At 44.3% G+C, this 16,968-nt stretch overlaps 1 protein-coding gene across 6 annotated transcripts in view; it reads left to right on the forward strand.

The window, feature by feature from the left end:
• Nucleotides 1-16,670, forward strand: part of LOC112056045 (BTB/POZ domain-containing protein 7) — a 37,396-nt gene extending 20,726 nt beyond the window's left edge. For 2 of the 6 annotated variants that reach the window (XR_008252225.1, XM_052890128.1), the window contains exons 22-31: nucleotides 2,805-2,863; nucleotides 3,479-3,539; nucleotides 4,971-5,149; nucleotides 6,218-6,277; nucleotides 7,084-7,203; nucleotides 8,024-8,089; nucleotides 9,377-9,463; nucleotides 10,076-10,310; nucleotides 10,788-10,862; nucleotides 11,815-16,670. Coding sequence is in view for 4 of the 6 variants with exons in the window: in XM_052890128.1 (XP_052746088.1) it covers nucleotides 2,805-2,863; nucleotides 3,479-3,539; nucleotides 4,971-5,149; nucleotides 6,218-6,277; nucleotides 7,084-7,203; nucleotides 8,024-8,089; nucleotides 9,377-9,463; nucleotides 10,076-10,310; nucleotides 10,788-10,836 (916 nt within the window). In the remaining 2 variants the exon portion in view is untranslated. Of the gene's footprint in view, nucleotides 1-2,804; nucleotides 2,864-3,478; nucleotides 3,540-4,970; nucleotides 5,185-6,217; nucleotides 6,278-7,083; nucleotides 7,204-8,023; nucleotides 8,090-9,376; nucleotides 9,464-10,075; nucleotides 10,311-10,787; nucleotides 10,912-11,814 lie in introns of all 6 variants that reach the window. The other 4 variants (XM_052890125.1, XM_052890127.1, XR_008252224.1 and 1 more) reach the window with 3 other exon arrangements.
• The last annotated feature ends 298 nt before the right edge of the window (nucleotides 16,671-16,968 follow it).

The raw sequence follows: 16,968 nt of genomic DNA on the forward strand, positions 1-16,968 counted from the left end.
GGGTTCAAGTTTTTCAAAACCCACCGTACAAAAAGAACTAACAAGTTCTCGGACCATACACTCAAGCTCATGGAGGAAAGACAAGAAATGAGATTGCAGTCTTCAACAGACGCGTTAAAATACCGTCAGATTAATAGACAGATCTCTAAATCGCAGACATGCGACTTGCGACGCTTCAATACCGAGCGTATCAAAGATACAATCAAGAACAATCGAGGCTCGAAAGTGTTCGCGAGAGATCTGTCTATTGGACGAAGACAGTTGACACGTTTGAAGACCGATCAGGGCAATATCATTTCTTCTAAGCCTGAGATCTTGAGTGAGGTCGAGAAGTTCTACGGACAGTTATACACCTCTACCCAAAAGCCTGTTGACAATTTGGCCAAAGATCCTAGAGCCAAATTGAGCCGACACTATACCGAAGATATCCCGGACGTCAGCCTATACGAGATTAGTATGGCTCTCAGACAACTTAAGAACAACAAAGCACCAGGTGATGACGGAATCACAGCAGAACTCCTGAAAGCGGGTGGAAAACCGATACTTAAGGTCCTTCAGCGGTTGTTCAATTCCGTCATTCACGAGGGTACAACACCTAAGGCGTGGCACAGGAGCGTGGTGGTTCTGTTCTTCAAAAAAGGTGACAATACCTTATTGAAGAATTACAGACCCATCTCGTTGTTGAGTCATGTCTACAAGTTGTTTTCGAGAGTCATCACGAATCGTCTCGCCCGTAGGTTTGACGACTTCCAGCCCCCCGAACAAGCCGGTTTCCGAGCAGGCTTTAGTACCATAGACCACATTCACACGCTGCGGCAGGTTATACAGAATACTGAAGAGTATAACCAGCCACTTTGCTTAGCGTTTGTGGACTATGAGAAAGCCTTCGATTCGGTGGAAACTTGGGCTGTGCTGAGGTCTTTGCAGAGATGCCGGATCGACTACAGGTACATTCAAGCGTTGAAGTGTTTGTATGAAAGCGCCACCATGTCAGTCCGTTTACAGGATCAGACTACGAGGCCAATCCAACTGCAGCGAGGAGTGCGGCAGGGAGATGTGATCTCCCCAAAGCTATTTACCGCTGCATTGGAAGATGTCTTTAAGCTTCTGGACTGGAACGGATTTGGCATCAACATCAATGGTGAGTACATCACTCAACTACGTTTTGCCGATGATGTAGTCATTATGGCAGAGACTCTGGAGGACCTTAGTACCATGCTCAACAACCTCAGCAGGGTTTCTCAACGTGTGGGCCTAAAAATGAACATGAGCAAGACGAAGATCATGACTAATACTCATGTACCGCTCCACCCAGTTATTGTTGAGGACTCTGCGCTCGAAATTGTAGACGAATATATATACCTAGGACTCACAGTCCAGTTAGGTAGGTCCAATTTTGAGAAAGAGGTGAATCGCCGAATCCAGCTTGGCTGGGCAGCGTTCGGGAAACTCCGCGACATCTTTTCGTCCGAAATTCCTCAGTGCTTGAAGACGAAAGTCTTCGATTAGTGCGTGTTGCCAGTGATGACATACGGATCCGAGACTTGGTCGCTGACTATGGGCCTTATTAGAAGGCTCAAAATCACTCAGCGGGCGATGGAGCGAGCTATGCTTGGAGTTTCTCTGGAATGAGGAGATCCGCAGACGAACCAAAGTCACTGACATAGCTCAGCGAGTCGCGAAGCTGAAGTGGCAATGGGCGGGCCACATAGTTCGAAGAGCCGATGGACGTTGGGGCCCCAAGGTGCTGGAATGGCGACCCCGCACCGGAAAGCGCAGTGTTGGGCGACCCCCCACTAGGTGGACCGAGGATATTAAGCGGGTTGCAGGGAGCCGCTGGATGCTGGCGGCTCGAGATCGTTGTGCTTGGAGGTCCATGCAAGAGGCCTATGTCCAGCAGTGGACGTCTATCGGCTGATAAGGTAAGGTAAGGTAATAATCATTACAACAAACGGTACCGCGGGGTAGCATACTACTAACGCCATCTAGAATTACATTTGAGAACTACGAAATTAGACATATTGGTATTGTTATGTTACTCCTATATTTATATTTGTTATTGTTTTATTATTCCAACAATATAAATTTTTAATTATATAAATAACACACACACTTTCACATTTATAATATTAGTATGGATAACACAAAGACACTGCAAAACATCAATGCTCATCACATATGTAAAGTCCTGAGGGATTTCGAAATAAAATTCACTGTTGATTTTCAATACTATTATGTACATTACATACATCAGTACGACATATATGTATTTACACTTCACTGCAATTACTTGGAACTTGTTACCTCTGCGATACCAAAGGAACGACTGACTCGCACATGAGGAACCGATAGCTTTATACCTTGTATCATGACAATGTCTTTTATTATTTACAGTTACGGTCTATTTCCTGTCATGATACGTCAATATACCGACGTATCATTTAATGAAACCAATATTTAAAATTGCTAACACATAATATATTCCAGTTCTGGGAATGGAACCCACTGTACCACGCGGTTTAAATAATATCACATGATCAAATGAAACCCAACTTCTGAGTTGTGTGCATTTTACGAAATTAAATATCACGTGTCTCGAACGGTGAAGGAAAACATCGTGAGGAAAACCTGCATACCAGACAATTTTTTCAATTCTCTACGTGTGTGAAGTCTGCCAATCCGCATTGGGCCAGCGTGGAGTATTGGCCTAACCCCTCTCATTATGAGAGGAGACTCGTGCTCAGTAGTGAGCCGAATATGAAAATCAAGTTAAATAATAATTAATGAATGACATGTACCTCCAGGTCAGGCTCGGGCTCCCTGCGCTGCGCGTCAGGCAGTGTCTCCACGCAAGCCTCCATGGGTGAGTGATGCAATCATCATCATTAAACTCAGACCACAGAATAAAGATCATACAGAATGAGTATTTACAAGCAGCGTGGTGAAGCCGGTGAAACCCATAAAAAACCCCCAAACGTCACGCGTCTCCTTGACATCCGCATATACAAACTTTTTTTATAATTCAACAATTACTTAAATTAATATAATAATCAATAATTACTAATAAAAAATACGCAATCTCATTTCGTTAGTTTTGTAAACTGGTTTAAGTATTTATAACTGTTTTTAGTATAATATTGAAAGTTACTGATGCGACGCTTCGTGTCGTACTGACTCGAGAATGTAATTATTTTTGAATTTTCAAACAGTATTGTAAGCCACTGCACGTAATTAGCCATTGTAGCACTCGTGCTGTCTATTGTGCAATTTAGCTTCACCTCATTGCACAAAAATCTCTCATGCTACAATAGGCCTCATTGCATGACAGTTGGATAAATACATTTTTCAATGCAAACTATTAGTTCCTGAGATTGACGCGTTCTAACAAACAAACAAACAGCTATATTATGTATATCAGTATACTCGTAGGTACATTTGTGCTTGCTATCGAGTGTAACACTCTTGTATTGTGTGGCAGAGAGCGCGCGCGCGGCGGGCGGCCGGCAGCTGCCGCAGCGACCGCAGGACGCGCCGCACCGGTGAGTACGAGCCGCATCGACTGCACACACTCGGCTCACTGCTGAGCACGAGTCTCCTCTCACAGTGAGAGCGCGCGCGCGGCGGGCGGCCGGCAGCTGCCGCAGCGACCGCAGGACGCGCCGCACCGGTGAGTACGAGCCGCATCGACTGCACACACTCGGCTCACTGCTGAGCACGAGTCTCCTCTCACAGTGAGAGCGCGCGCGCGGCGGGCGGCCGGCAGCTGCCGCAGCGACCGCAGGACGCGCCGCACCGGTGAGTACGAGCCGCATCGACTGCACACACTCGGCTCACTGCTGAGCACGAGTCTCCTCTCACAGTGAGAGCGCGCGCGCGGCGGGCGGCCGGCAGCTGCCGCAGCGACCGCAGGACGCGCCGCACCGGTGAGTACGAGCCGCATCGACTGCACACACTCGGCTCACTGCTGAGCACGAGTCTCCTCTCACAGTGAGAGCGCGCGCGCGGCGGACGGCCGGCAGCTGCCGCAGCGACCGCAGGACGCGCCGCACCGGTGAGTACGAGCCGCATCGACTGCACACACTCGGCTCACTGCTGAGCACGAGTCTCCTCTCACAGTGAGAGCGCGCGCGCGGCGGGCGGCCGGCAGCTGCCGCAGCGACCGCAGGACGCGCCGCACCGGTGAGTACGAGCCGCATCGACTGCACACACTCGGCTCACTGCTGAGCACGAGTCTCCTCTCACAGTGAGAGCGCGCGCGCGGCGGGCGGCCGGCAGCTGCCGCAGCGACCGCAGGACGCGCCGCACCGGTGAGTACGAGCCGCATCGACTGCACACACTCGGCTCACTGCTGAGCACGAGTCTCCTCTCACAGTGAGAGCGCGCGCGCGGCGGGCGGCCGGCAGCTGCCGCAGCGACCGCAGGACGCGCCGCACCGGTGAGTACGAGCCGCATCGACTGCACACACTCGGCTCACTGCTGAGCACGAGTCTCCTCTCACAGTGAGAGCGCGCGCGCGCGGCGGGCGGCCGGCAGCTGCCGCAGCGACCGCAGGACGCGCCGCACCGGTGAGTACGAGCCGCATCGACTGCACACACTCGGCTCACTGCTGAGCACGAGTCTCCTCTCACAGTGAGAGCGCGCGCGCGGCGGGCGGCCGGCAGCTGCCGCAGCGACCGCAGGACGCGCCGCACCGGTGAGTACGAGCCGCATCGACTGCACACACTCGGCTCACTGCTGAGCACGAGTCTCCTCTCACAGTGAGAGCGCGCGCGCGGCGGGCGGCCGGCAGCTGCCGCAGCGACCGCAGGACGCGCCGCACCGGTGAGTACGAGCCGCATCGACTGCACACACTCGGCTCACTGCTGAGCACGAGTCTCCTCTCACAGTGAGAGCGCGCGCGCGGCGGGCGGCCGGCACCGGTGAGCACGAGCCGCATCGACCACTACACTAACCACTGGCTGTTGTTACAGCAGCGGCAGCTTCGGTCGCGGCGGGCGGCTGTCGGCGGCGGTGCCCGACGTGGCCATGGCGCCCAACGCCAACACGCACCTGCTGACCGCGCGCGACTACCCGCAGCCGCACGCGCCGCACCCGCACCCGCACGCGCTGGCGCCGCACCCGCACGCGCGCACACACCACCGCCCGCCCGGTGCGTTCCCTCGCCTTGTGTGTGTGTAGTAACGCGTAAGATCGTCAGTCAAAAGTAGTGAATGATAGTAACGCCTAAGATCGTCAGTCAAAAGTAGTGAAACATAGTAACGCCTAAGATCGTCAGTCAAAAGTAGCGAAAGATAGTAACGCCTAAGATCGTCAGTCAAAAGTAGCGAAAGATAGTAACGCCTAAGATCGTCAGTCAAAAGTAGCGAAAGATAGTAACGCCTAAGATCGTCAGTCAAAAGTAGCGAAAGATAGTAACGCCTAAGATCGTCAGTCAAAAGTAGTGAAACATAGTAACGCCTAAGATCGTCAGTCAAAAGTAGTGAAACATAGTAACGCCTAAGATCGTCAGTCAAAAGTAGCGAAAGATAGTAACGCCTAAGATCGTCAGTCAAAAGTAGCGAAAGATAGTAACGCCTAAGATCGTCAGTCAAAAGTAGCGAAAGATAGTAACGCCTAAGATCGTCAGTCAAAAGTAGCGAAAGATAGTAACGCCTAAGATCGTCAGTCAAAAGTAGCGAAAGATAGTAACGCCTAAGATCGTCAGTCAAAAGTAGTGAAACATAGTAACGCCTAAGATCGTCAGTCAAAAGTAGCGAAAGATAGTAACGCCTAAGATCGTCAGTCAAAAGTAGCGAAAGATAGTAACGCCTAAGATCGTCAGTCAAAAGTAGCGAAAGATAGTAACGCCTAAGATCGTCAGTCAAAAGTAGCGAAAGATAGTAACGCCTAAGATCGTCAGTCAAAAGTAGCGAAAGATAGTAACGCCTAAGATCGTCAGTCAAAAGTAGTGAAACATAGTAACGCCTAAGATCGTCAGTCAAAAGTAGCGAAAGATAGTAACGCCTAAGATCGTCAGTCAAAAGTAGCGAAAGATAGTAACGCGTAAGAAAATATATCAATTTTGAATTAATTTTTGTTAAACAATAACCCTAGAGTTATGGGAAATACTCTAGAATAATAGTAATGGGAGCATCCTGTATATACGTACTAATATGATATTCTAGCTTGTACTCAAGTACTGTGAGATTGCAATAAATATGTATTGTGTACTATACAGAGCTGGGCGCCGTGCTGCAGCTGGACCTCGGCGACGGGGCGACGCACACGCCGCGACCCGGTGAGTGGTCACACCGAGCGTTCGACACGTGACACTTGTGACATGTGACACTTGTTAACATCGCTGCGATGTTGTTACAGCACAATGCAAACTTTATGACGTTTCCGAACATCGTGCGTGAATGCAAATCTTTAGGTATCCGCGGTAACGTGGCGACGCAGAGACACAACATCACACCGCGCGCGCCTCTCTGCCGATCACTGGTCGCCTCACGCGTCTGTATTGTAGTGTACTTTTATATAGTAAGTCTACACCCGCAGCTAATATCCTAAACGTTACGAAGTTTGCATCATCATTATCAATTCTATATTGTGTAACTTGTTACATTATGCTACTGTGACACTTGGACACTGTACGTCACACTGACATTGTGACACTACATGTCAGTGTGACACTATTGTGACGTGACGGGTAGCAGAAACAGTGATCGTACCATTATTTTGTGGCAGAGGAAACACCTCGAGCAGGTCCCAGGACTTGTGACCTTGGGAATAGGTTTAACGGATCTCTTTAGAATGAATCAACACTCACATTCCCTACCCGATATGTTCTCTATGCCCACATTACAATAATTACAACACAAAACGTTATTGCACATAATCACTACCGCGACTGGCAGCGTGACGGTGTCTACGCTGCCTCATAAACAACTGAGCTCAAGTCATCAATTACCCTAATATTTATACCAACAGTGATACCTCCCCTCTACAATAACATAAATAATGAATGTTAATAAGTTAAACTATATATTGCTATATATCGTATGCGTGACACTATGTCACAATATGTCACTATATGTCTGGCAGGTTCCCGCGCCCTGCGCGCGCACGGCGGGCGGCAGCGCGAGGCGGCGGCGGGCATGTCGTGCGTGCGGCGCGCCGACGACGACGAGCTGCGCGCCGCCATCGAGCTGTCCGTCATACGCGGTGAGTGAAAGTGTGACAGTGTGACACTATGTCACAGTGTCGCGCTATACGTCTGGCAGGCTCCCGCGCACGGCGGGCATGTCGTGCGTGCGGCGCGCCGACGACGACGAGCTGCGCGCCGCCATCGAGCTGTCCGTCATACGCGGTGAGTGAAAGTGTGACAGTGTGTCACGTCAGCTGTGCCGGATTGAGGAAAATCGATGCCCTAAGCAATCTCACCCTGCTGCTACATCCCGGTAAAGTCATGGTTCCTACGGGATTTGTGTGTGGTTGAATTTCACGTCGGTAGAGTCGTGGGCGTACACAATTTATTTCTAGTTTGTAGGTTTGCCTAACATGGCTTAAGCTTTATGGCTTTAGCCATTGTGTGACTATATATCACTTTAGCCATTGTGTGACTATGTCACTTTAGCCATTGTGTGACTATATGTAATTTTAGCCATTGTGTGATTGTATGTCACTTTAGCCATTGAGTGACTATATGTCACTTTAGCCATTGTGTGACTATATGTCACTTTAGCCATTGTGTGACTATGTCACTTTAGCCATTGTGTGACTATATGTAATTTTAGCCATTGTGTGATTGTATGTCACTTTAGCCATTGAGTGACTATATGTCACTTTAGCCATTGTGTGACTATATGTCACTTTAGCCATTGTAAACTATAACTATAGATTTTGTGAAGTTATGTAACTGTCATACAATGGTTTTATTTCATATGTTGTCACCTCTATCGGCTTAATAGAACAGAAAACGCTAAAAGCTAAGCTCTTCTCTTTGACATTTTTTTTTAATAATGTAAGTATGTCTCCCCCGCAGCGTACTCGTCGCTGCAAGTGGCGCGGCGCGGTGCAGCGCACGTGGCCGACCTGCTGCCGCCGCCCGGTGAGTGTGACGTATGACACTGTTGTAGCGACCGACTGCTCTTACTGTGCCATGATGCCCTGGTACTTCGGAGCTGCTCATACATCTTATGTGAAGCTCTCGCTCAGCCATGAGACCCTGGTACTGTGTGCTTGGTTATGATAAGTAGTAGAGCTTGTGACAGCGCGTCAGGGGAAGTACTACCACCGTTGTTATTATTTCTATCGCATTGTGTTCCTATTGTGAAGGGTTGTAGGCACTTGAGACTTAACAACTTCGCCTCAGGTCGATGGTTTAAAGGTGTTGTTGTTATAACAACACAAATAAAACTCAGACGATAAAAAAACTCTACAACAACATGAATCTAGAAGCACGAAAACCGAAGAGAATAAACCTGCACATATAAAATTATAATCAGTTTTTAACAGTAATACTCTTACTGTGTTATGATCTCCTGGTACTTTTTTCAACTGATTATTTATGACACTGTACTACTGCTTAGCTAATCGTCGATTAAGTGAAGCTCTTCTCACTCAGCCATGAGACCCTGGTACTGTGGAGCCGGTTATGACGAGTAGTAGGGCTTATTATGACGCAGCTTTTCCGGGGAAATACTACTAAAGTACCAACATGGTATCCCTGGCGCATTGTGTTGTTATATGAAGGGTATCGGCTTAATACCTACGCTTCAGGGACGTGTTCCTACTAAAGCAACTGTAATACTTTTTGTTTACTATGATGCCCTGGTATAGTCGAACGAAATCTGTATGACATACTAAAAATAAGCCGCAGATGCCACTGCGTACAGTAGTATTTACAGTACCGTACAGTGGTGCCCTGCCTCCGCGCTCCTACGTACTCGATGATACCGAAAATCTTGTTAGATACGCACGATGTTTGTAAACGTCACAAAGATTGCATCCGACTATACTTTCTAGCTGCTCATGACACTGTAGTACTTATTTGCTAATCCTTGATTTGGAAGAAGCTCTCACTGAGCCATGCTGCCCTGGTACTGTGTAACTGCTTTATGACAAGTAGTAGACCATTGTGAGCTTTCTCTAGGGAAGTACTACTACCATGATTATTTCTGAGTGAACCTACTGATATTATGTGTGTAGTTTTTTTTTGTTTTTTAATATTTGCTATATTTTTTAAATATGACCAATATTCCTACATTCCCCTGTAACTAGTCGGGAAATACTGTGTTAGGAGAGGACGGGGATCGAACCAGCACCCCTCGATGATGATTCCGATCACCACTGAGCTATCGAGGTATTGATTGGTGTGTGTTTGTGTGTGTCTCAGACTTCGCGGTACATCGCAGTCGCGCCACGCCCAGCCCCTCCGCCCCCGCCGCCGCCGCCCCCGCGCGCCGCCGCGAGCGCCCGCACTGTGAGTACCCTCATCATCAGCATCATCATCACCATCATCATCATCATCATCATCATCATCATCATCATCATCTGTAGTAACCCTCAACCATCAGCCGATGGAGTCCACTGTTGGACATAGGCCTCTTGTAGGCCACAGTCTCGAGCGACCAGTGTCGGTCCACCAGCCGGTGCGGGGTCGCCAGCACTTTGGGACCCCAACGTCCATCGGCTCTTCGAACTGTGTGCCCCGCCCATTGCCACTTCAGCTTCACGACTCGCTGAGCTGTGTCGGTGCCATTCTTTTGCGGATCTCCTCAATTCTGATTCTATGCGCATGAGGGTAAAATTTTTACAGATGTAACGTCACGCCGGTATGCAACGGAGGTGTCGAAAAAGAGAGAGAGAGCGATCGAAACCGATTGAGAGAGAGTAAGACAGGGCGAACGTAGCATGAAGCGACTAGCCGTGGAGTGAGAGTAGGGAGCGAGCGAGTGAGAAAGATTGAGAGAAAAAGTGAGACAGAGCGAACGTCGTATCACGCAGTGCTATGGAGTGAGAGGTGGGAGAGAGCTAGAGTGAGAAAGATTGAACGAAAGAGCAAGAGGTTACTAACTTACAAATGTAACTCCAGTGTCGACGGCGGGCGGGGCGGAGCGCCGGGCCTGCGCCGCGCCGGGCTCCAGCGGGTCTGGGGCACCCGGCGGGTCGGTGGGACCCGTCGCGTCCATGGGGCCCGTCGGACCCCTGGGCGCCCTGAGCGCGGGTCCGGCGGGCGCCGGGGGCGCGCGGGGCAGCGCCAGCCGCAGCCCGAGCCCGCGGCGCAGTCCCTACCCGCTGTACACGCTGTACGCACATAGAGACTACAGGTTAGTCCCTGACAGTTGTAGACACAAGTGTTAGACTGCCTGTCCAGAGCGGACACAGACCGGACCGGAGTCTAGAGACTACACTAGTCTGACACTTACAGGTGTTGTGTTGTGGTGGATTTGGGTGCGAAACAGGTCCATTCCTTTTAATGGTCTAAGTTTACAACGGAACAAACAACAAGAAGCAAATAGTCAAACATCAATCTGTTATCTATACGTATATCGACATAACTTCACTTGTGAATTATGTCGATATACGTTTTTAAATTTATTTATTTATTTTAGTTTAGTTTTAAGAATTACTCGTCATTATACTACGTGGTATTTATGTATATTGGCAACACTGCAGTTATAACAAGGTTGTTTGTAACATCTAATGTAGCATATCGGTTAATACAAATACCTTCTTAATTAATTTTCTAACAACTGTAAACTACCTCTCTGCCCAATGTCATCACGAGTGTTATGTTGTGGCAGGTCGGGCTCGGAGCCGCGCAGTCGCGCGCACAGCCCGGCGTACGCGTGACACGCGCCGCCGCCCCACCGCCAGGGGTGAGTCTCCTCATCACCATCATCATCATCATCATCATCACCATTACTAGTAGGTCTGATCACGAGGACGAAGACTTTCGTAGCGACGTCACTGCCTAATTTCCACTTTAATAAAATAAATAATAAATAAAATCTTTATTAACCAAAAATACATACAAAAACCAAGTATTTGATTGCCTGTGGTCTCTACACTAGATGGATCTGTATCGTGGAGGATTTTCTTATGTTTTCCGTTGGACTAGAACTTAAAAATACGTTACAAAAAAGAAAAGTAAAGCAAAAAAACAGTAAGCAGAAACGTTAGATAGGTGTTTTTTACATATTTTATTTTTATTTTTCTGTACAAGTTAGCCCTTGACTACAATCTCCCCTGATGGTAAGTGATGATGCAGTCTAAGATGGTAAGATGGCAGGTTAACTTGTTAGGAGGAGGATGAAAATCCACACTCCTTTCGGTTTCCACACGGCATCGTACCGGAACGCTAAATCGCTTGGCGGTACGTCTTTGTCGGTAGAGTGGTAACTAGCCACGGCCGAAGCCTCCCACCAGATTTGGATCAATTAAGAAAACCTCAATCAGCCCAGCCGGGGATCGAACCCAGGACCTCCATCTTGTAAATTCACCGCGCATCCGTCAAAAAGTGGTCAAAGCTCAAGTGGTTTCGAGATTTTGTGATGAGTGACCTTTCGCCTTTACATATATAGATACGTGAGGATGTCATTGTGTTCTCGGACCAAGGCGCGTTTGGAACCCTCGTAACTTTCATTTTAAGTTTTCGAATGATTATTATCACCATTATCTTAAGTTTAATATTATTACCGTTTCGAAAGAGTTTGTAAACTAAGCCTATTTGATATAAATGAATATTGATTTGATTAAATCGAGTGTATTAAAGTGGTTTTATACACTATTTATAAGATGGTAATAAATAAAACATGACGTGTGTTCCAGGGGAAGCGGCTCGGAGCACGCGTAGCGAAGCGATACGAAGCGGAGCGATGATCTCACACACACGAGTCCGACACTGTGCCCACACACACACACACACACACTGCCGTTCATCGAACACCAACACTCTGTGCGCTTATCCGGCTCGAAGGACCAAAAGTTCACTCGGCACTGACGGACAACAAACCAATCGAAATGTTGATTGTACAAATTAAATACGTATAACTGTTAACTCTGCATCGATGATGTAAAAACAAACATCCAACTTCATATCCAAATACATACTATTGGCAATATGCCTTGAATATGTACTCTGCGGTTATCCGGCTTCGAAGGACCAAAGATAACACAAGAACTGATAAACAAGTTAGAAATGCTGACATTAACCTGACATATACAACATGTATCTGTTACATTAATGTCATATGCTTATAGTCTAAGAGCCAACATTGGAAATATATCCCTCATCTGTTATTTATTAGTGATGAGAAATAAATGATAGATAATACTCACAGTGACACATTGCAATAAGGTTTTCTTAACAACCCATAATCGGCTCACTGTTGAGCAAGAATATGAGGCCTTAGCCCACCATGCTGACCAAATGCGGATTGGCAGTCTTCACACACGCAGAGAATTAAGAAAGTTCTCACGATGTTTTCTTTCACCGTTTGAGACAGTTATATTTAATTTCTTAAAATGCATGCCCCGGACTGGATTCGAACCTACGTCCTTTGAATCTAAGGCACAGATCATATACAAGTCTATCACGTCTCAAGGTTGCCTAGTTAAGACGTATTTTTTTTATAAGAAAACTATGAACTAAATCAAAGGCAACTTAATACAGTTAAATTAAGCATAATATATATAGCTTTAATTTGACATATTAGACAACTAATTAACTTATGAGTATATTTATTTAAATAACATTTATTAACTGTTTATATCTGGCAAGGAGGGAAAAATATTATATAAATTTAATAAAAAATGTAATCATTTAATACTCACCGGGTGCGATTTAACTAGGCAACCTATTTGCAATGTGTCAATGTGAATATTTTATATCAATTATTTCAAGTCCCAAATAAATAACAGATGAGCATATATATTTATTATGCCGGCTCTCTTACTATAACTTTTTTAATTAAATGACAAGATATAAATAAAAGTGAAATACTCAGTCTGTACGATTATCCGGCTTCGAAGGACCAAAAGTTTGTTCATTTTATTAACGTGCTTTTGTCAAATGTTTTGAAATTTAACTGCACTGATTTTACTGTTCTTTCCTCTGGTACGGAACGAGGTTTTATGACCTCGTACTGAAACTTTCTGTGCAGAACGAGGTCAATTGACCTGACAAAGTTTTAGTACGAGGTCAAAAAACCTTGTATCGTACCAATGGATGTGTTAAATGAACGTTTTCTTGTATCATATACTCAGTTATGCGGCTTTCCTATAATTTATTTCGTTATTAAATAACTAAAAAGTTGTTTTTTAAAATGTCAAATTTGACAAGTTACTTTAAGTATTGTATAGTCTGTTTAGTTTCGGAAAACAGTTTGACTTTGAATGTAGAAATGTACAGAGAACAAATATTATTATCATCTGCCTAAGCAACGGTTATTATAAACGGGTTTCTATGTCGTATGTCTGTCTCTGTATCTCTGAAAAAAATAGGCTAGTTGACACTTTTTTTTTAAATGTTCTTAAATAGTTCATTATCATATCATATAGCCTAACATATTTTTTTGAGATGTGATTAAATCAAAATTTCAATTTTTAAATATGTTTTTGACAATACGAGCCAAAACGCCTGTCGGCCATGACAGTCTATATTTCAACTGTTTCATGACGTCACTATTTGACGTCTGATTTGTTTGACAAAAATATGAGTTAAAAATTAGTTTGACGTTTAGTACATCAAGTGTCATTGTGACGTCACAAAATGGACGACAGCGATTTTGACGTTTGGAAAATTTTATAAGGAATCCTTTTAACCGACTTCCAAAAAGGAGGAGGTTCTACGTTCGGCTGTATGTATGTTTTTTTTTTATGTATGTCCAGCGATAATTCCGTCAATTATAGACCGATTTTGATAATTCTTTTATTGTTTTGAAGGGGTTTGATTCCGGGGTGGTCCCATTTTTTTTATTAATTAATATCGATATATTTGGGACCCTTATTCCATGTACTACACGATATTAATAATATTTATATTAAATTTGCTATGAGTCGACTAGCCTCTTCAAAAACGCGTATCTGTTATTCTGACACTACTTACGTACTGCTACATTCAAAGGCTGACTGTCTTCCCGGAATAGAACAACTGATGTAAAAAGTACTTTGTTATAGCTTGGTAAGTTCGTTCGTAACACTACCTATGGTCCGCGGGGGCCGGGAGGGGGTAACGCGTTCTTTTCCCCCCGGCGCCCGCATATCATGGGTGTGTCATCAACAAACTCTTCAAGCAAATTCGTTGATAACACTCCCATGATATGCGGGTGACGGGGGGAAAGACTGCGCGGGGAAGTGACGTGGATTTTCATTCATCGCAACACGCCCCCCGCCGGGGGGCAGTGTTACGAACGAAGTTGACAAGTTATATAGTTGTTTTTTTTTTAATTTGGGCATAGTAGTTGCAAAGGACAGAGTGTTATTGAAAAATGTTAAATTTTGTACATAGATCATTATTAATTATTATTATCACTGCGAGTGTTCAAACGCATTGAAAGGAAATATAAAGAGAAATTAATTTATTTGACACACGTCGTGAAAACGCAACACAACCGCATGCGGTTTTTAACCGCACGATTTGTCATCTGATGACGATTGACTCTGTTGTATGTTAATAGATTTGTTTTATAAAAACTTTTTTTTTAATAAACAATTGTATAAAGGTGATGTCCCACTCTCCATACATTGTTATCTGCAGACAAAAAAAATTAATGCACACAATGAAACTCTTACCTTTGGGTTGATTGTAATGTCTTGGTTAATTATAAATTTTATTTTTGATCCTAAATAGCGGGGTTATTGAATATCATAACATCTCACATAATACCTAACTAGAATGTCAAAATTAAAATGATTTTAAAACCCCGCTATTTTCCAAATTTCTGTTTAATATCTTTCAATATAAAAATTGTGAAGTAATTTTAGCACATTTATATTATTGAGTCTCTTGGAATTTGTCATTTGACCTGGGGCAGTTTTGGGACATCTCCTTTGTTGAATTGCATAAAACATGCATTCGCACTGGCGTTTAACCGCATGCGGTTTTTAACCGCAATGAATCTTACTCAATGATGACCTTGTGTTTTTAAACAATATATTTTTAAATAGACAATTCTATATACATTATTGAATTGCCAAAAAATGCATTTTAATTGAATTTGTTATATTGACAAAACAAATAAATGCATTTCTAAATGGTAATGTGTCAAAACCTATTTATCTGTTATCTATGTGTTGGATTGTGATCAGATAACTGCCGGTGGTTCAGTGGTTGACTTGTGGGTTTGAATCATAAGGTGTTGGGTTCGAATCCTGCTGAGGATGTAAAGTAAAAATTTTCAGCTTATTAGGTTTTTTTTTCTACTTAAGAATCGATTTTTAATATATAGCCTCCTCTATGAAATAAATATAGGCAGTAAAATTCGATGAACGAATGATATCGGTACGTTTTTGTGCGCCACCTATTCTGCGCACCTTTCACCGTGCGCTGCCGCCATTTTTTTTTCTTTACAAGTTAGCCCTTGACTACAATCACTTCTGATGGCAAGTTGGTTAAACCTGGTTATTATCATAATTATCTGAGTCAAACAAATTATCGCCCTAAACCCACTAGTTTGCATTGAAGCAGAGTGGTGGGTGTAAGTTCTATATATCCCTCTCTTATAAGGAAGGAAGCTTAATTAATATGATAGTCTAATAGTTATGAAAATCATTGAATACAGATCGAGTTAAAATTTAAAAAGTTTTGAAAAACTCCCGAAAGTCATGACATTAACTGAAATAACGATTTTTATGTCATAAATTATTTCCAACGTAACAGAAAAGTCTGAACGATGTTGCAACATGTGAACTGATTCAAAGAGAATTGTTTACTTATTGGCTTTCAAGTGAAAAAAACCGCATCGAAATCGGTCCATCAGTTTGAAAGCTACGATGCAAATAAACACACAGACAGACAGACCGACATATATATAACAAAATAATATTATATAAATGTTGCCTCGGGGGGGTAAAAACAACATTTTTCCCTTCGACTGTATTTTAAACACGCTTATATTAGCTTCACTTGTAAATATGTATGTAAGAAAATCTCGGAATCTTAATTTGACCCATTTCCCGGTCTTTAATTAGGATGAAATTTTGCACACGCTCTGAGTTCTGATGACAATAGCTAAGAAACGTCATTACAAATCCAATATGGCGGCCTCCACAAGATGGCGGACTGACTGTTTGAAATCAACCCCCATGATATGGGTATCAAATGAAAGAGTTTGCTGTCAGGAATACGAAAATTAGTGCGTGCTTTTTTTTTAATAAACTAGTTTTTTTTTATTTATTTTAAGTATATTTGTCAGAGCTCATAGAAATATAACCAGTATTACAATAGTTGCAGCGAGCGGGTATCGAACCTGCACTGTAATGGGTTAGATAACCATTGAGCTATCGAGGCTTCGCATAGATTCAGATGGATAGGTTTTTGAGATGAAATATGACACACAGACATACAGTTACTGCCCTCACACAGCAAGCACTCTGTAAACATTCCATACGGTGAAGAAGTAATTAAATTATATTATTGTATAACAAGTTGTAATATAACAAATAATAAACATTATTGTAACATATACGTTGTTTTATTGTGTTGTTATATATGTCAGCGTTACTCATTATTATCATTCATCATTATCAACCCATATTCGGCTCACTGCTGAGCACGAGTCTCCTGTCTGAATGAGAGGGGTTAGGCGTTAATGATTTGGAAGCGTTCTGAGTTAACTTCGAAACGGATTGAAGTGAACATTAAGTGACACAAGCGATACAAGTGAACTCGGCTACGGTTTTAGACAAAGAATTGTCTGAAATTTCTGTATTATAATAATAATAAATTGGGCACTCAAATGTCCCGCAGCGGGAGGGTTGAAA

The sequence above is a fragment of the Bicyclus anynana genome, chromosome 27 (genome assembly GCF_947172395.1).
Source record: "Bicyclus anynana chromosome 27, ilBicAnyn1.1, whole genome shotgun sequence".
In the NCBI taxonomy this organism is placed as follows: Eukaryota; Metazoa; Arthropoda; class Insecta; order Lepidoptera; family Nymphalidae; genus Bicyclus; species Bicyclus anynana.